General features: G+C 38.0%; 1 protein-coding gene across 4 annotated transcripts; it reads right to left on the reverse strand.

Moving 5' to 3' along the window:
- Window positions 1–1,169: 1,169 nt before the first annotated feature.
- Window positions 1,170–19,772, reverse strand: LOC145502996 (uncharacterized). 4 transcript variants are annotated; one of them, XM_081482417.1, is made up of 5 exons: window positions 18,914–19,772; window positions 17,912–18,791; window positions 15,625–15,690; window positions 7,519–7,701; window positions 1,170–6,873 (listed from the first exon to the last, which is right to left on the reverse strand). In XM_081482417.1, exon 5 carries the CDS (start codon window positions 2,415–2,417, stop codon window positions 1,629–1,631), a length of 789 nt encoding a protein of 262 aa, XP_081338543.1. In that variant the 5' UTR covers window positions 2,418–6,873; window positions 7,519–7,701; window positions 15,625–15,690; window positions 17,912–18,791; window positions 18,914–19,772; the 3' UTR covers window positions 1,170–1,628. The 4 variants fall into 4 exon arrangements, with proteins under 4 accessions (XP_081338543.1, XP_081338545.1, XP_081338544.1 ...); XM_081482419.1 differs by having other exon boundaries at window positions 17,912–17,963; window positions 18,706–19,772; XM_081482418.1 differs by having other exon boundaries at window positions 17,912–18,046; window positions 18,706–19,772.
- Window positions 19,773–19,912: the final 140 nt, after the last annotated feature.

Raw genomic sequence — 19,912 nt, forward strand, 5'->3', positions numbered from 1 at the left:
CCGAAATATAGCCCCACTTTACTTTAAGAGTGAGAAAAGGTAGCCGAGACCGCCCTACGCAAAGGGCGATTTTCCCCAACTTTGGGTCGATTTGCAGGAACTTGCGGGATATTTTTCAGTCCCGGGAACTCGAAAGTAACTCGTGATGGCCTTGGTTTTCAGTGAAATGGACAGAGGAAAAATTTGTGAATGCTCGGTTTGGAGCTTTTAGGCCAAAATATAGCCCCACTTCACCTTAAGAGTGAGAAAATGTAGCCGAGACCGCCTTAGGCGCAGGGCGATCTTTCCCAACTTTGGGTCGATTTGCAGGAACTTGCGGGATATTTTCCAGTCCTGGGGACTCTAACCAACTTTAGGAGGCAGCGTGGCGTGTCAAACTCGCAATCCAGCAGTCCCGGGTTCCAGTCTCACTCTGACTTTTACCTGGATTTGTTTCTCGGTAGCCCCGAGTTCAAATCCAAGCAGCTCACGCTTGTAAATAGCCAACTGGTTCGCCTCCGGCCAATTGGGATTCTTAACAATGATAAGTTCAATTTGAATTATTTATTATACTAATGTTGTGAAATATACAAGTAAATGTTTCCATTTACTTTTCAGTTTTGGAGTAAGGTAATTTTGTTTGTTTTTGTTTTTGTTTTTGTTTTGTTTTGTTTTTTTTTTTTTACTTCTTTTAAATATTTAAAGTTAACATGGGATGAAAGTTTTCGTTACCTACATGTCTGAAGGCTGGTTTGATCGCAGTGATCGATGAAGAAAGGTTCTCAGCCATTGTTGCAATCCTACGTGTATGCTAAAGCTCTCCAGCGATTTTAGCGATCTTTGTGACAAGATAGAAACAACTTACAGAGATTGAAGCCATCGTAGCTACGATGAATAAACCAGGATGCACTGCGTTGATGTTTTTGATTCAAGTCCTGTCCGGTTTTCTGCTTTCTGTGGCTTGAGTGACATGCAAGTGAGTTACAGAGTTAAATTTCAGTCAGCAACGGCGGGTTATCTTTCCGTAACAATCGTAACAACCATATAACTAAACCAACCCTACTATTTGAGTTTTTTTTAGCAAATGGAAATAAGTTTTGAACAATAACAAAAGAATTAGAGATTAACGTTTCCGTGCTTTGAAAATGTCCACCGCCGTTAAGAATATTTTATTATAAAAGCGGTAATATATTATTTACAGATGTAAAGCATGAAATTTATTTTCTCTTTCAACCAGGCCTAAGCTTATTTTTAGATTGTAGTTTTTCCTCTAAGAATCGGCCGTTGTACATCAATCATTGTTGAAAATTATTTAAACAAAATAAATTGTGACGACTACAAGAAAATTTGCATATGTTTACTATTTCGCTTTAATTTTTTGAAAATTACAAAAAGCATTGTATACGGATCTTTTATTCCCATTGTATGAAATATTATGTAAAACGAAGCAAACAGTTAGTAGCGTATCTTGCTTTCCTTAAAAAAATTGTTTTGCTTTTGACAAGAAATATTTTTTTGCCATCATACGATAAATTTAAGCGACGTAAATATTCAAAAATGCGGCGGGAAAGGTAGCCAAAATTTGCAGCTGTGATTACCATGTATTACAATGTATGTTTTACAACATCACTTTAAATATGCTTTGTCCCTCAAACCTCGCTTTCAGATCTCCTTAAAGCTTTTGGATTTCCATTAGATTTGATCCCGTTTAGTTTGGTTGGCGACTGAGCTGTAATTTTACCATTTGCATTTGCATGCTTCGTAGGTGAAGGTGAATACAAAGTCTTCGTCGTCTGTGCATAATTTCCATTGTTCTTTGAACCGAGCTCGTTTGTGAGTAAAGCATTCTCGACCAGTTCCTCAGATTCGTGAAAATTGTTTGAAAATATCGGAAGAGTAACATGCGACCGATTTTCATCCAAAGGAGGAAACTGCATTAGTGGCACCCTGTTTAGATTTCCAAACATATCTTCGGTCGATTCTTCAAATGCGTGTGAATTTCTTGCTTTGTAATCCCTTAACTCACGTTTTAGTCTTTCGATTATTAAATCTTGATTATCCGCAACGCTTGCCCTCGATCTTGGGGTTTCCAAAGAAGTAGCGAAACTTGTGAAATTCCCCGTGTTCGTTCGTGACAATGTGTGATCAAGCGCGTTATCATCCAATATTTGGCGGTTCCTTTGCGTGAGGTTTCTTCTCGGTACTGAATGCGAATTTTCAGGATATGAAACATCATGATCCGGTTTTCTTCCAACAACTCGTCTCCATTGCGGTGGTAGACCAACAAATCGACCAGAGTCCCCGTCCACAGCCACATGTACACGATGTTCAAAATTCACAGGTTCAGAAACTTTTTCAGATTTTCTCTGCGTACTTGAATCAGTCTTTAGAAGTCCAAGATCTCGAGCGAGTCTTTTGAAGAATTTCCTTGGATCCATGACGTCTAGATATCTTCTAAATAACAGGATAGCATCGCCGATGACGAATATCGTTTTTATTTTGCCACAAACCGTACGCAACTAAGGGACACTATTCCCGTCAATTGATGAAGCTCTATATATACTACACATGTGGTTTGATCCAAATTATTTCTTCCAATCGCTCGCAAAATTAAAAGTAAAATAATGGAACAATATTGCTCCTTTTTTGAAAGTAAGCCGATATGTCGAAAATAAACTTGATAATATAGAAAGAGACTTGCCTTTACCGACTTTTATTTGCATAATAACAACCCTAAACAATAAGTGAGACAAACTCCCTTATATGGCAAAGAGATAACCATAAACAGACATTTTGTTTGAATATTCTTGACATGTTTATTTTTCTATCCTATCGTGGTTGTCTGCAGTTCGTTCAGTCACAAAGCAAAGACATCAGTTCACATTAAACAATAAAACGAGTGAGCTATCAATGATCAATTTCTTGTCGACTAATTTTCACTCGATTCACTTGTTCTAAATTTCTATTTTATGATGTACCCTTTTTGTATTTTTATAAAAACAGAGTATGGATAAACAGAATCCTTAATTGCATATATTTCAAAAAATAATCAGCCTCCGAAAATTTAAAGATTTAAAACCTCCTAAAAATTTGTATTTGCGACGAATGAAAGCACAGTCAGTTGCGACTTAATGAAACCAAACTAACGGCAGTTGTACTTTTCATTTTTCATGAGTTAATGTTATGATCTGGTAGTTTGTGTGCATGTAAAAGGACATGTGGTAGCATAAGCATATTATGGTTTAAAATAATAATTAATCCGTGCTTCAATTGTTCGTCGTTTGCCTTTTTCTAATATCGCCGTGAGGCATTCTTTAAGTTGAGGATTTACTGTTAGCAGGCAAAACTAAGTTTGATCTTAAAGTTTCGTGATTACATATATGATACTGACTGATAACATCATGTCCTTTTTCCGTATTTGTGTTGTCTTGCTGACCTGCAATTTATCTTCTTTTAACACTCATGTCAACTGGCTGCCTGGCTCCGCTAGCCCTTATGGTTATTCCAGGTAGCCAGTACTCTAATTTTTAACATTGATATTTTTGTGCCTTTAGTATCATAATATGAGAGAGTACAAATGAAGATAGTTGTTGTTGTAGTTACTGTTGTGTTTTGGTGAAGACCAACATAAAGTTAACAACGAAATGAAAAACAGCGTTTTGATCGCGTTCTAACAGTTTTCTGGTGATATAAAAACAAATTGAAAACCTATGACCTGCTCAATTTGCTTACCACTTCGCCTCAGTCTTTCTCACACAAGTCTTCTCCTTCTCAATCAACCAAACCCCTCGGCATCGATTTGACATGTGTCCTATGGAATACTTTTATTCTCCATTTACCAATTATATAAAATACCGCTCATACGGAAAACAAACGATGAATAACATACAATGTTCTCAAGTTGTGCGTGATCTCACACGGATTATGACTGCAAGTACGTGTGTGTGTGTTAAGTGATTCTATTTCATAAGCGATGGCTATATTTACCATCTAACTTTAACTGGGACTCCGTATTACTTGTTATTAGACTCCGTGTTACTTGTTATCAGACTCCATATTACTTGTTATTGTGAATCACTAAAAAGGCTTAAAATAATAAACTGGGTTCAACTTGAGAATGAAGTTAATTCTAAGGCGCTAAGCGCCATTTCCAATTTAGGTGATAAAATACTTACCCTTGGAAACTGTAACCGTTCCCTTCAATGTTTTGCTACTGAATTCGTTCTTGAGTTTAAGCGATGCTTAATTTGCGACAAGCTAAGGTGGTGCGTGTCGCTTATTACCTCGCTTGATGATTTTATGATCACGTGGTGCGACAAGAGTACAGTAATCATACAAATAAATAAATTGCAATATTTAAATTATGATATTTAGAGAGGAAGCCACATCAACCTTAGATGGTTTTCATGCAGGTCCTCTATCCTGGTCCAATAAGAATTTGGAGTGTTGGTTTTTGTAGAGGGAGGAAACCCGGAGAGCCTGGAGAAAAACCCTCGGAGCAAGACGAGAACCAACAACAAACTCAAACCACAAGCGGCACCGAGCCGGAATCGAACCCGGGCCGCATTGGTTGGAGGCAAGCGCTCTCAGCACTGCGCCATCTCTGCTCTCCGAATTGACGAACAGAATGTAAAATGACGTCACGGACAAGCTATACCATCGTCGAGGAAGTAAACAATGTCACCAGTGAATGTTCTTTGCCGATGTTTGTTGTTTATCAAGAATTCTAACATTTTTATGATTTGGTTCATTTCAACTGGGTTCAAAGAGGAACCCGAATGATTTAAAGTCAATATAATGCTACGCTGATTGACAAAGCACGTGATTAATTAAGCTTATAGACCTCATGAGGTACCACGAGTCTCTATGATCTCCAATCAGAGCTGAAAATAAAATATTAATAATTGTTTTTCTTTCCACTGACGTAATAAAAATAAGTTAAACTGCAAAGTCAAGGCAATTGATGGTTTCTAATTAAATTGCAGGCACGTACGCGACGATATATGTTACATAAAAACAGTTCATAGTTTTTCCAATATTTTTAATAGTTGTAAGATATAACCTTCTCGTCCACCTTTCGAATGCTATAGAGAGTGCTTCATTCGTACTTTTGGATTCAACGTTTCTTTTCTGGGCTTACTGGGTCAGAAGATAAAATATGAACATTTAAAAAATATTTACTCAAGAGGTTTCAGAGAGTGACATGACCTTGGCTTAGTGGTCCGTTCCGTTGAAGTAGTTCAATTGCTAAATATGACTTGGGATTTCTCCTTCAGAAAAAACACGCAAGCAAAATTACTTTGGGAGTTTGAAAAAGAGTTGTAAGTTACTTATATAAAAGATTTGGTGGTTTCGTGCATTTTGGTGTAAAAACGCTTAAAGTAAAAATAATAACAGTGATAAGAGAATGGCAACTTTCTGCACGTATTTATTTTTCAAAGCAAATAAATTTGTTTTACGCCAATGCCAATGTCGCGAGCTAACCACGTTGTTTACGCGCAGGAAATTCGCGCCTGCACCATTGCGTGGGCGCATAACGCGACATTACGGAATGGATCGTCTCGTACGATAACCTAGTCGCGTGTGGGCTTATTTTGCAAGCTGATCTCAGATAACAAGGTGCTACGTTGAATTTAGAAAAGCTTTTGTCAAGAGATTGATGAGATCACCTTAAGTTTTCACCAAACATAATACTTCATATCCCCTGCAGCGTAGTCAAACCCTCACGTCAATGCCAGACAGGAAGCTTGCTAGTCTCCAGTTTGCGCCAGTTTTAGCATTTATTTTCACAATGTGCTACTTCAATGTTCATTCGGACTTCTACCAAGTTGATAAGCCAAATTGTGATTGAGTCTTTATTAATAAAATGAATGAAAAACATTGCGTGTTAAGTCGTTCAGAGTTCCAAGTCTCCTGTTGATAACCACCCGCGGAGAACCTAAGGTTTTACAAAACAACTTTTAAGTAAAACTTAAACTACGGAGATCAAAAGAAAAGTTTTTTCTGACTGTGAAAGCGCTGTGAGTTGATAAAATTAGAGGGGACATACATGCTACTAGTAACGAGTTGCAACCAGGTTGGTGCAGCAATATGGAAGTATTTAAGTCAGAGTGGGTATCTTTATAGACTGTTGAAAGGCTTTATTTGATTTGCCATCGCATAGAGGCAAAACCATTGAGTGGAGGTGACTAAAATGTCAAAGGAACATTATCTATGGTCGTCATTCTTTCGAATAAAGACGCAAAAGTGTATGGGGATGAAGGATCACTTGTTACTACAGTCGAACCCCTATTAAGCGGTCACCTATTAAACGACCACACCTATAAGGCGGCCAGTAATCAAAGTCCCGATGAGGGCTTGTTTATTGTTTTTACCTCTATTAAACGGCCAGCCCGCATTAAGCGGCCAATATACATTTCCCCGAGGGTGGCCGTTTAATAGGGGTTGAACTTTATTAAGAACTAAAGTCCGAGACTGGGGAAATATAGTAAAATCGTCTGTCTTTCTATCAGTCAATCAGGCAGGGAGACAGTCAGTCATGGTCAGTCAGTCGGTCTGTCAGTCTGTCAGTCTGTTAGTCTTTCAGCCTGTTAGTCTGTCAGTCCGTCTTGGGGAGCCATATTTTTCCACAATTGAAGGCCGAGACTTTGACATAGTGCACAACTGGTTAATACTGACTTTAACTAACTCTTTATGCTTAAAACAGTTTCTAGAACGACTATAAGTATTGTTTACTGATCACTGGTTAAGTTACAGCCACAGGCAATTTCTCTCCCTTTTTTTTTCTTAAAAAAAAAACAAACAAACAAAAAAAACATGTCAATGATGGCATTAAATATATCATTAACTACACTGTAAATCATCAGCAACAACATGATTTTCCTCTTAGCAAGCCTGTAGAAAATAACAGAAAAATAAGAAACAGCGAAAGTGTTGTTTTATAATATAAGTAACGAAGAAGTGACTCGTAAAATTAACCCCCAAGATCGAGCAGTTTCAGATCAGTCACCACTGAGACTGACGAACAGCTGTACGGCTGGACTCGCCCACCATGAACTATCACGGCAGCCATTCAAGGGATGAAGGAATACTCTCTTTGCGGTGGAGCAAGGCATAGGGACGCTGTTGGAAATCTCACACAGCTATTTCTAGTTTTTTCATAAACACTTAAAGCATTGGTTGGCAGAAGACACACTTTTTAGTTAATCTTATTAGCCACTGAGTGAAACTCTGTTAATATTTTATAAAATATTAAGACAAAATCCTGTTTACTTTGTCTATTTACTTGAGTTCCAAAAAACACATTTGCCTCTTTGATTGCAACTGGTTAATCATATTACAAGACTTTCTTCTATTTATCATTTTATAGAAATGCTTTTTTGGTGCATTTTAAGTGAACTAAACAACAGTCAAACTGTGTTTCGATTAGTTTGCAGCAAGTACCTTTCTCTACAAACACGCTACTAAACAACAACGGTAAATAATTGCATGGATGGATATCCACACTGCAAACAAAAGAGCAAAAAAGCTTTGAATTACCTGTTGTTGAATGTGCGTACTTCCTTCCATTGTGAGCTCAAGGTGTTAACATTTACTCTGATGGTCAATACCAGTGTATGTCAGTACATCCTCTTTCACACCTCCACACTCTGGCTTGCTCAACTTGTTAGGAAGATTGACAACCACGAGAGGCTTAATCAGGTTTCCTTTATGCGCCATTTCCTGTTGAATAAAATTAAGACATTCACTGTTTTCTATTTTGGAGGACAGCTGCCAAATCCACAAGCATTTCAAGTACTTGGACTTCTTTACTGACCATATAGGCAAATGAACCTCTAATAATACTCAAGTAAGAGTTCTACTGATTTGCCTGTAAATTAATTTAAATACCTGTTTTGGGAGTCATGGGGAGACATCAAAAATGATTCATTTCTTTTTTCATTTTACAGGTATTAAAGAAAAAAACATACATATGGCTTTCGCTTGGAGTTAAAGAAAACATATCTTGCAAGAGAAGGTCTTCTCTTGATATTTTGACAATAATATTTAATTATAAACATGATCCTTAAGACGTAATTTTAATTGATTACAGCAGTTAAGGCAGAAATAAACGGAGCACAGTTTCTTTTTACAGTGATAATTTAGACATGCGCCCTACAGGGGGATTACACAGTAATGAAAACTGTCTGTCTACAGCTCAGGGTAGAATAACACTATTAATTGATTTTAAACAGCAAAAGTATTTGCGTTCACTGTGGATTAAATAATAAATAAATTATTGGCACGTTACAAAGGCGCACAGTATGTTTTGTGTTTAAACTCAGGTGAAAACCCAGCTGAAAGCAATGCGTCCGTGACACATCATCTTTTTTGGGATGTGATTGGTTCCTCTAGTTTCTATTGGCAGTCTTGACCATAAACATCCTAACCTCAGACTCTCGGAGCAACAAGAGTTCTAGTATCATTCATCTAGCCCCTCTTGTGTTTTTCCAATGACTATAATATAACAAATCATCAGTTGAGGAATATTATCTTGATATAGCACTTAATTCTTAAAATATTGGACGAATTATTTTGCAGACCTGCACCGAGCAATGAGATTTTATAAATTATATAAATGAACAGTTCTCTATATTGGAAGATAACAGAAGATTTTGGCTCGCTGACAAAAGACCGGAAAACATTTCTGATGTATGTTTTTCACAGGAATATTTATAAAGAATGGTTTAATTTGCGTATTTTTACGAACAAAGCTGTTAAGATCCTTCATGTTAGCCGCATTGTTTAGATATTTCGTGGGATTGTTCACGAGACTTCTTTGTATTTGAATATAAAAGAGCACGCTTTCATAAAATTGTTATTGGCCATTAAAATATTTAAGGACAAAAAGACCAATTTTTCTCTCTATTGAGGGATTAAGTTTACAATATTAACGAGGAAAATTACAGATGAAACGAACGAATTGATTCATGTGGCCTTCAAAGCTTGTTTGTAGTATGTGATAATATATTTTCCTTTGAAGGGGCTAAATTAATTTGTGAACGGTGAAACTTAAATAGCCTGAAAAGTTCATAATATTTTTAGGTTTATTTATTTTTTCTTTTCAGATATGTTATTGAAAACAAAATCTGAATAACTCAGCACATGTTTTTGGATAAATAAGAAAAAGGCCCCTTACTTAGCAAAGCTCGAGAGCAAAACCAAATATTACATATTATAGTTGGCTTTCTTCAAATTTTATCTCGATAAGAGATACATGTGGTTAATGCCTGCATCGAAAATGGCTAATCAAAATCCTATGAAATAACAGTATCTATGTAAATGAATTTACCAATATCTCTTGGCCTTGACTAGCATGACTTTTTGCTAAATGTTATGATTCCAAAACTCAGTCCAATTACTTTGTTAGCGTTTGCTCTCTAATAAAAAAATCAGGTTGTTTTACTACCCCTGAGGGGTCCCTGGAGGGGTCGATTAATTTTCATTTTGCATTTTCTCTCTCTTGCAAGACATATTAAGTGTTTGAGGCATTACAAGAAAGAAGATTGCACAAGAGTCAATGCTCTTGTTTGCAAAGAGATGCTTGCTTTCCCTATCCTTCATAAAACCTGTTTCTTACATCCGGGAAGTGAACATATTCCCTCGCAGGAAAACGCGCGAAATAGCGTGTTTGCAGATGCATTGTGCTTTGAATTATTCATGTTATATAATACGATGCACTCGCCGGTGGCCTTCTCAGCAGGATAGATACAACAGCAAAAACGCACGTGTCACTCGTCAGTGAAACAAGACACTTTTTGGACGACGTCTCTCGTGTGTTTTTCATTTCTCAACTCTAGAATTTGATTCACGCTCGCGGAAAATCTGCATCGCTCTTGTCATATTTCGAGGTGTTACTCTAGCTTCCCTTTCCGTCTCGTTGTGATCACTGATTGAGCTAGAGTTGGGCGTTTCTTCATTTCTGACACAAAAGCCACGATAGATACTAATGGAAAACGTAATAATACCAACTCGAGAAGATTCGACTTCAAAAAAACATTAATACTTAGACAATTGGGTAAAACAGCAGCTCCTTTGCATGCCTGTAACTCGCCTGATTGTCGCACCTACTGTCACGGCAAGTTTTTGCCACAACAAAACACCAGTACACAAGTAGGTACGCGGTGTTCACCGGGAATTTCCATATTTGAACTGGGAAATTCCTCCAAAATCCCCTTTGTGAAGGTCATTACAATTAATATTTCCCCTCCAATCTAGTTCGTGATATCTGTGCGCGCTCGCTGCCTCTTACAATCATCGACCCCTTCCAGCGCCGAGCAGCCAATCACAAACAAGCAGATGAATAATTACGTAAGCAAAACACACGCAATGAAAAATATTTAGCATGGATGAAGCATCAGAATAGCTGGCCAACATTTTGACGACCGCGCGAGATTGCCGGTTTTTCGATTTGCAAATTGCAACAGAGCAAAGTTTCAGTCTCGTCGATTTCGGCGACCAATCTGGGAAGTCGTTCTGAAGCGAGAATTCTTCGGTATCATTTTCTTGTGCCGCTGCATACCGGCTTTGTGACATTTTTGCAAGCCCTTATATCACAAGGTTTGCCGGTGAGTCATTTCCACGTGTTTGGAGTGGCGTGTGACACGGTGTGCTACTTACTCGAACAGTATTCAAGTAAAAACACACGTTGTTTGGTACTCAGAAAGACTTGATAACTCTCAGAAGAGCTCAAAATATGTGCAAAGACAACTCTGGCGCTCGATACGAACAGCCTCCGGCTCACATTGCCCCTAATGGCGACTTGAACAACTCCCTCGCCGTGTCTGAAGTCGCAGAGCAGCTGGCCGAAATTGGGGATAAAGTTGAACTCAGTTATCAGCAGAAGAGAAGGCGAGATGAAGAAGCTGGAATTGCAATAAGAGCAGTTTTCATTGCTTTGTTTATTGCATTCCGTGTGATGATTTGACAAGGACAAAAAGTTGCAGAGGCAGTGCTTTACGTTTAGTTCTCTGCCTAACCCAGCGCCCGGTTAAAGTAGTACAGAAACGCTAACCATCATCTAGTTTATGGCTTACTTACAAGCAAATATACATCGGTGCTTCTTGTTCAAAGTTCTTGGATATTGTGTAGAAGATCAGCAGCAGACGAAAGGCTACTGCAGCACAACTTAGACATGCTTTGGTTAATCTCTAACATTTTCCATCTCTGTGCCAGAGAATCTCGTGCTTTCTTTTGCTTCTAATCGCGAATCATCGACCAGAAAAGCAGCATAACCAACGGGCACTGCAAGTTTTATTCCATACTGCCTCTTGAGCGTAACGAAGTATGATTTCAATCTATGTTGCGATCCTTTATCGCGAAACAGAAAGGTTTTTGACTCGTAGGGTTGAACCCCCGGTCGTACAAGGTGTTATTTAATTCCATTTTTTAGTTTCGTTCTAAGGAATGTTTCTTACGCATGACTCTATTTCGGTAAATTCGATTTCAAAAGGAAAAGATAAATATAATAGCTAAAGAACTTGGATCAATTTTGTAAATAGCGCTTTCTAGTTATAAAGGCCTTATAGCTCGTAGGAGATTCTTTACCCTAAATATTCAGTGAAAGTTCTTTTCCATTTCAACTTGGTAACTCGTGCAAACCTTGTTTTGGCGAAGACTTCCAGACCTTTGCAGTGAAATTGACAAAGTACCAAGTTTTCTGTCTAATATACTAAAATCGCAAACGTTTCCCCTCTACGAGTTACATAAGATCTAAGCATACCAAGTGATGCAGAGAAGACCCGATATCTGGAGCTGTGGTTTTTGCGCCTCGAGTACACGAGTCTAAAGATCGAGATTTGATCTTGGACCGCCTTAAATGGTGCAGAATGCGAGGAGCGGCCTGAACGATTCAAACCCGGAAGACCAAATGAACACTTGAGATTTCTCATTGCGTAGGAGTGAACATTACCAGTTAAGGCCTTGTAAATACATGAAAAGGAAAGCACCATCAGCGAAAGTTCTTGTAAGCAGGAGTGTTTATCCGTGTAAAAGTAATTCCATGTTTGGAATAAAGTGTCACGAACGATACAAGTGTGTTTCCTTACAATCTATCGTACTGCGGTACGAAGTTCCTTCAAAGAATGCCGACTTCGCAATTGAGTTCTTAGAGCATTATTTCTTGCAATGTAAGGGTACTTTTTATAGGGAACTAGTCAAGTAAACTGGCCATGACAAAATCGTTTATCTTTTTGTAACCTAACCCTGATGCAGCATGACAAAATTTCTACTACCCTTTGGAACTCATGCAAAAGATGGAAAAGTTTAGCTCTCCCTCGATAAAGAGGATTTCTAATGATATATAAGCTTTATTGGATACATAAAGGGAAAGCAAGAGCACGGGGAAATTTATTGTTTTGCTATGGATTATTTCATACGCAGCTATTTCCATAGTCATGTGCTCGTAACAATGTCAGACGATTCTGTAAAAAACATACCTTGAAAAATCCTTTTAGTTTCCTCCAACTCAAAATGGCGACCATATTGGTAGACTTAATTTACGTACAACCTTTGTTCTCTCTTATTTCTATATTCTGGACTAGTTTTTCGTCTCGTTACTGGATTGCAGATCAGAACTAAGCAAAGCTTTTCGCATCTTATTAAAATGGCGTCGATTGTATTTCATCCCCCCTCACATGACCCTGGAAGGAAAAACCTCAACAGTGCAACTCACTGTTCCATCGATTTTTAACGACTGAGGAAGGACTTTTAAGCTTTCTTCTTATAATGTCACTTCCAGCCCGTTTTGATTTTGTGAGAGTAAATATTACCGGCTTGCTTTTTCAAACCGTGCTAACCCAAGCACTGCATGCGAAGACAACGTCTATTCCAAACCACCGTATTGCCGGCTACAAAGTCTTCCCTCTTCCTGCAACAGTGGCTTGCATCATTAGCAAGAGGATGACAAAGAGTAAAATTAACTTTAAAACCTTGCAAGGGATTGCCAAAATATTATGAGCATACAGATAAAAACAAACTACGTTTTTGCGATCTCAGCAATTATCCTGCAAAGAAACAAACGACGTGCTCGTGAGGGTTACTTCACCACCATACACAACATTCTATACCCTTCTGGTCAGCTCAGTTGCAGAACATTTGCTGTGCCACAACTTTGAGTGCTACCTTTGCTGTTCACAGATTGTCGACATGTATATAGCTGCTTAAACAATTGTTGCAGTCTCAAGACCATCCACATGTATACGAGTTGTGCTGTGTTGTGTCAACACTGCAAAACCCAGGGCCAAAGTCTAAGAAACACATATTGTAGAAGCTACAACTCGCTCAGCTATTCCTACCTAGAAATGTGGAGAAATATTTTTACAACATAGAGTTTATTAAACTGTTATCTAATATAAGCTGCTAAGTTATGACAACGAGCATATCTGGGCCACTTGTGAAGAAGCCACACAGCAAATCCAAACTCAGTATGCTAAAATTACAGACAGCTTCTTCAACAGTGCAGCAAAGATATAAAGGCTGTTCACTTCATGGAATTAGTTGCTACGATTGGGAAACATTAAGGTCAGCATTTAGCACAAGGTGACTTGAAAAGTTTGCTTTCCAATGTTGCAATATCTCCTAACATGCTCCAAAATATCCTTACGTGTTTAACATTTCCCTCACTTGCCAATTTAATCCCCAAAAGAAGCTCGAAGTTACCTAAAATAAATGGTAGAAAACCGTAAAGGAAACGCTTGCACGCTTCTCTTCTAATATACTTTCCCTGCTAAAAGTTTCAAAAACTATGTGTTAGATGGGAACAGTAAGTTGCAAAGAGGAGCGCTTTGTATGACAACATGATCGACCATGCGTACTAAAAATACTGAAAAATCGACAAGGAAAATCTTTCAAATAACATTCAGGCGCCAGATCCCTGGAGTAAATATAAAGAGAATTTTCTCCAGGGACATTCACTGTGAAATCCTTGACTATTTATTCTGTAAATTCGAGCAGATTTTTCGAAGGCCTTCGACGAAACCGGCGATTTATTTGACACTGCCTTCTACAACCTCGTATTTTGTGATGTATTTTGCACTGCTCGCTCTTTCTTTCTTGTTTCTAAGCGACAGGTTTAAAGTTTTGATTTCATTTTTTCTCCCTCGAGCATTTTTTTTTTCGTGTGGCGCTCATCAGAGAGTAACACTCGGTAAATCAACGAGTAAAGAAATACACACGACTTTCCGAAGTAAAATTCGCAATGTAGTTTCAACCCCAAGCGGTGTGGCGCGGAAAGAATAAATAAAAACCACATTCACTGGCCTTACTCCAGCGATAAAATAAACCAAATAACCATTTTATTTTCAAAGGATTTGTGACCAAGCATCATTCTATGTTGTGCTGGATCGTCCATACACTCTCTTTAGTTCAATGTGGCTATCACGAGTTCATTGGAACAGAAATCCATGGCGGTGGAAATAGTAAATAAACTCACCGACAAAATGGAATACATTTTCTCGAGGCCGACGAATAAATATTTTTTTTAAGCAGTCAAGTGTGGACATTTTTCTTTTGAATGCCGTTCGTTTCGTTTTCTCATGTACATTTCTGCGGAGGAAATTTTTCCTGCGTTAACGAAATTTAATTTCAAGGGAAAGGGGAATTTTCTGGCCATAAAAATACATATTTTTTAGCTCCGTCAGAGCAGGTGCATTTGCCGCTTTACGGGGCCTCCTTCAAAACAATACTGCGATAAAAATATTTGATAAATAATTGTAATTAGTTACCGAGTTTCCGCTTTCTTATTGGTGGCTATTTCGGTTCGGTATTCAGACGTCAAATCTAGCATCACGTAGATTCTGCTTGCCTCGAGAACAAAAGCGAGCCGTTCACTGCTGACGGTCTAATGACAGACTGTCAAATGTTCAACCAATGGTGGAGCAACACCAACGGGGAAGAACTGCATCTGTTTCCTTTCAATTAATTTGAGATGAAAAGCATCCGAGGGGATAGTGAACTAAAGCTGACCGTTGTTTCAGCTATCCATCCCTGTCAGTATTACCAGGCTACTTTCCCCTCCCATGACGGGGAAATTTTCAATGCAGAAAGCAATGGTTTATTTTGTCGCCAGGTAAAAACTAATAACATTGATAACGTCTTTTACGGTGGACAACAGATTATTTTTCAAAACCGGTGAATCTTATTGGAATAAATCTGATGGTTTTGCTTTTGGCTCTGAGACTAAGGAGACGACTTATTAGCTGTACTCCCGATGGAGACAGCCAAAGTTCATTAGAAAGGAAGCTAGCTACAATGCAAAACTAGATCTTGGTTGTCAAGCTGGCTTGAAGAATTAGCAAGTCAATTTGGTTTTACTTAAGTCGGCAAACCAAGCTTACCGAGTTCCGAATAATTTACATTTCGTTCCGGCAGGCCGGCGGCAAATATATAGCCCGGAGGACTAAGTCGAACTAAAAAATATAAAATGGACGAACTCTAAGATTCAAGCAGCGAGAAAACTAGAATACATTTTACAATATGATTTTAAACTACAACAAAACTTAGAAGGAATCGGGAAAAATCGAATTGAGTAGTCTGATACTCTTCGGCAGACATTGACCGAAAAAATATTCTGTGAAATTGGTACAGTGGAATAGAAAATTATCTTACCTTTCTGTTGAGGGCTCCAAAAAACATCGATATTTCCATTTTTCTCCGGAAAAAAGAGTGTTTGAGCTAAAAGAGACAAGAAAGTTCTTTCAATGACATTTTCCGCGTGGTACAGCCGGTTTTCTTGTGAAAACTGGCTCATCGGTCACACAGAAAGGATTGCCCAATATTTATTGTGCGCAAGCGTACTAGAAGAGTACGTGACAGGTTTTCAGCTCAATATGCAAAATCTTTTGCTCCAGAATGACGAATGCACTTAGTAACACAAGTTTTTCTAGCTAAGCGTTAAAATTAGAAAACACCTGAGCGGAAGCAGTCATCATTACTCATGGAATCATTCTTGATGATTCACTCTTAGAATATCTGTCCACAAAACTTAATTTCACAAAAAGACACTTCTAAATCCGAACTAGTTATGAATTCTATGCTGGAAGTTAAGCTGTATGTAAACTGACAGGTGTCTGGTTCCCTCAAATTAATGTTTATTGGTGTACCACAAAATTTATTTAATTATTTACACGTTTTGCTTGTTATTCGTTCAATATGAGCACTGAAGACGAACAGGTTCTGGTTTTCTTGTTTTACATTTTATGTCTCCTATATTCTGTCAGTTCGACAGTTTGTTCGCGATTGTTATAAAACATGTGCTCAAATAATAGGGGAAATAAGCTATGAATCACTGATGAAATAAGCACAGACGATATAATACCTTGAAGGGCCAGCGATTGTTATTAAAACACTTTCACTAGTGTTTCAAAAGAGAACGGAGGAACGGAGAAATCAATTGAACTACAATTAACTGTCTTTGAGAAAATTTGAATCCGTTTTAAAACAAATAGATGCTAATGCCACCGAGCAAGGGAAGTTCTTTTAAAGTGTGGCTAAGTGTTAAAAATGCGAAAATTCAGTTTCTGCTTGTCTTCTTTAATGGTCTGTTGTTATGCGCCATTTGTCTAGCGCTAATGTCACAAACCTTTTAGCGGCACGATTCGTAGCTGGATTCTTGGTCTCCAAACAAAGGGAATGGTTTAAAAGGGAAAAAGAAAGACAATTTTGCGAGGAAAAGTTCCGTAGTCCAAACTAAATCTGAGCTTACGAATCTTATAGGCAGTTTGGAAAAGTTTGGCAAACTTTTCCAAACTTTTTCCTGAAAAGAGCAATTATTTCTGTCGAGGAATTTTACCGAGCGTGCGCAGGTTCTTTCTCTTCGGTCAACGCATGCGTTGAAGTGGACAAAGGACATGTGTGCCAAAATCGAAAACAACAAAGAGGAATGGCTGAGCATTTCCTAGCGAGCGAAAGTTTCTATTTGCTTGATGGTCTCGCCGTGTCGCCCTTGTATGATTCCAAGAAAGGCTCAGAGACAAAAAATCGGACAGGGAACCTGAAATGAGAATCGCTTGGCAGTTATACGTACGATCCAACCATAAACTGTAGGTGTTTTGAAAGCTATGCTAAGCCCTAAGTCTGTTTGTGATGTATTGTGTCCTGAACTTGTGATTGTGCTCTGAGTTTGAAGACCTTTATACGGTGAAGCGTTTTCTTGCCCAAAGAAACAATACTTTATTTGGTTCTTGCCGCCTGTGTGTGACGTGTTTGGCTCCGGCCTTGTTACTTGGAACGCCATTGTTCTGACTGAGCTCAGTCTCTGTTGTTCATGGCCTGATCATACCTATTCTGTCTTTTTCGGTTAAACGGCTGAGAAAATAAATCCTCTTGATGTGTTCGTAGCTTTTAATACAATCATTTTTTTTTTTGCCACTAAAGTGAAAAAAAATAAGATCATGGCAATCTATACCATCCTTGTTTACACCGCTGTACAGAAAACTGGTTGCGGGAGTGCTATGATGAAATGTTCTGGAACACAACATTCATACGGTCACGTTGTAATTCGTAAATATGTGTCTCGTTTATTAATGGGTTTACCGGGGATTAAGGTATCAATATTAGCTTAGTGCGCCATGAACAGCGAGGAGACCGCGTTAACAGTCTACAGTCATATTGTTGGATAAACAATTGACCACGTGTCTAGATGGAAAAATCTGTATGTCCGAAATTAACATAAAGCACTGGCAGGGTTGTTTCGCATTTGACGGGTATGACACAGAAAAGCCTTTTCTTGCGTTTACAAATAAATTAAATAGGAATCTCTTTCAAACCACAGCGACAGCGCTTGGCAAACTGTTGTTCGCATTTTGGTTACACTCTAAGTTGTGTATAAATAAGGGCGATTGCTTTGGTAAAATATAAATATTCATTATTGTTGTAATTTGTCATCTGAACTTACCCGGATGAGTTACGATGGGAAAAGGCTATCAATCTCAAATGCCAGCCACCATCTTCAAGCAAAAAACATAAAATTACAGCTAATCGCGATGTTGACGTTGTTGTGCTGTCATAAACTCTTCTCGTAATCCTTACTCTGTAAAAATCGTACAATTTGTGAATAAAAGGCGTCATTAGTTTTTAACATATATAGAATCCTGATCATATAGAATGATGCCTTAATGTTAGAGTACTTCGTGGTAAATGTCTAGCTATTCTCTATACTACACTTTTGAAAAGTGTTGGTAGAAATCATTACCGAGTGTTATGTGTCAGCGTTGAATTAATGAAGAAATTGTGGGTTATAAGGGCTATTAAGTTTGGTTTGAACAAGCCGATCCAAAATTTACCAGACAAAAATTAGCACTCAAAGATTCAGTTCTGGGCGAGCTAGATTCTTTTCGTTGAAGAACGATAGAAAAAGAAAAAAAAATAAGTTGCGGCTCTCTAAAAGTGATTATACCAAGCAAAAACAGAATGGTACGGATAAGAGAATAAATAAAATCGTTTTCCTCTTGCGTGCATTCATTAATCGGTCTTTTTCCAGTTTCTTAACCGCGATAAACGCCATGTTTGTTCAGTGATCATGATATTTTGGGTCATACATTTTATTTACTCGCATAAGACGACGAACTGACAATTTTTTTTCTTTCAAAATTAAACTGATTATAATCAGCTGTCAGAAATGTCTCAAACACGAAATGCAATCAGCAAAACATATAATCAGTCCGTTAAAAATTTTCTGTCTTTCCTTACCTTTAATACACTGAGTAGAGAGCTGTACAGCCGACCAGTCGATAGCACAATATATCTACCGGCACTAGCCCTTCAAAAGTACGGGTCTGTAAAGAAACCAAGTGACATCGATGGCAGATTATCGTAACTTTGTTTTTAGAAATACGTATTTAAAAATTATTTAACTTATTTTTCTACGTATCAAGCTCTCTTACAGAATTAAAATTACTTTTTTCGTACTCCCTTGATTTCTATACTTGGCAGGATTTCACGTTCACAACGAACTCAGGGAAAGCAGACCGGTGGTTTGCCCAGCTTAGCAGAATTTTCAGTAATACCGTGACCTATCTCCTCATACATTTTGGATATCAGTTTCTTAGGCAATATTAATGTCTTACTCGGCACAACAATATTTGCATTTTTGTTATTTGTCAAGTGTAGACTTTGCGTAGGCGAGAAAATCAACGGAATGATTGCAGTAGCAATACATCACGCATTCTCTATTCTGGTGGCGCTTTCAAACTACACAACACGGGGCTAAATGATGTGTTTATCTCGCTGAATATCACGGCTTGATTAAATTCTTTTCTGAGGATACTGCATGGGCAAAGAAAAACACAACGAAGTTTGAAAACATTCCGCGGTGAATGTTTTGGCTTAATTATTGTAAATCAACTATTACAGCCAACCAGTGCAGGCTTATTTTGAAATCGGGAATCGTGTGATGAAACGCCAGAAAAAATAATTGAAATTAAAATTATATGGGAACTGGCGGCGTATCAAAGCGAACGTGCAAAACTTTGTTGATTTCGATTGATTGTTGTTCGTGTAAACGGGCCTCGAGAGACACGGAAAATTTTGTCCATGATATATTGAACTGATGAAGATGTAGCGATCAGCGAGAGGTAAATCTTTGAAAAGAACTGCAAAGATTGACTTGTCAAGCGTTTTTTTGTCTTCGATGATACCTGACGGTTAAAAGAAAATTTGATAAAGATCGCAATTAAAGTCGGATGCGGGAAATTTTAAACTCGCCACTTTGGTGTGACGTAGTTCAAATACAGCTGGAAAAAATCCTCAGTCATCGTATAGCTCGTGACGGAACACGGATAATTTTGATCATTTTTTTTTTTTTTTAAATGTGCGCCACTTATTTTTATTTTTCTGAGACACGTTGCCATCTAAGACAAAATCAAGAAATATGAATTGAACAACTTCATATATTGGC

Source organism: Orbicella franksi, chromosome 11 (genome assembly GCF_964199315.1).
Source record: "Orbicella franksi chromosome 11, jaOrbFran1.1, whole genome shotgun sequence".
Lineage (NCBI taxonomy): Eukaryota > Metazoa > Cnidaria > Anthozoa > Scleractinia > Merulinidae > Orbicella > Orbicella franksi.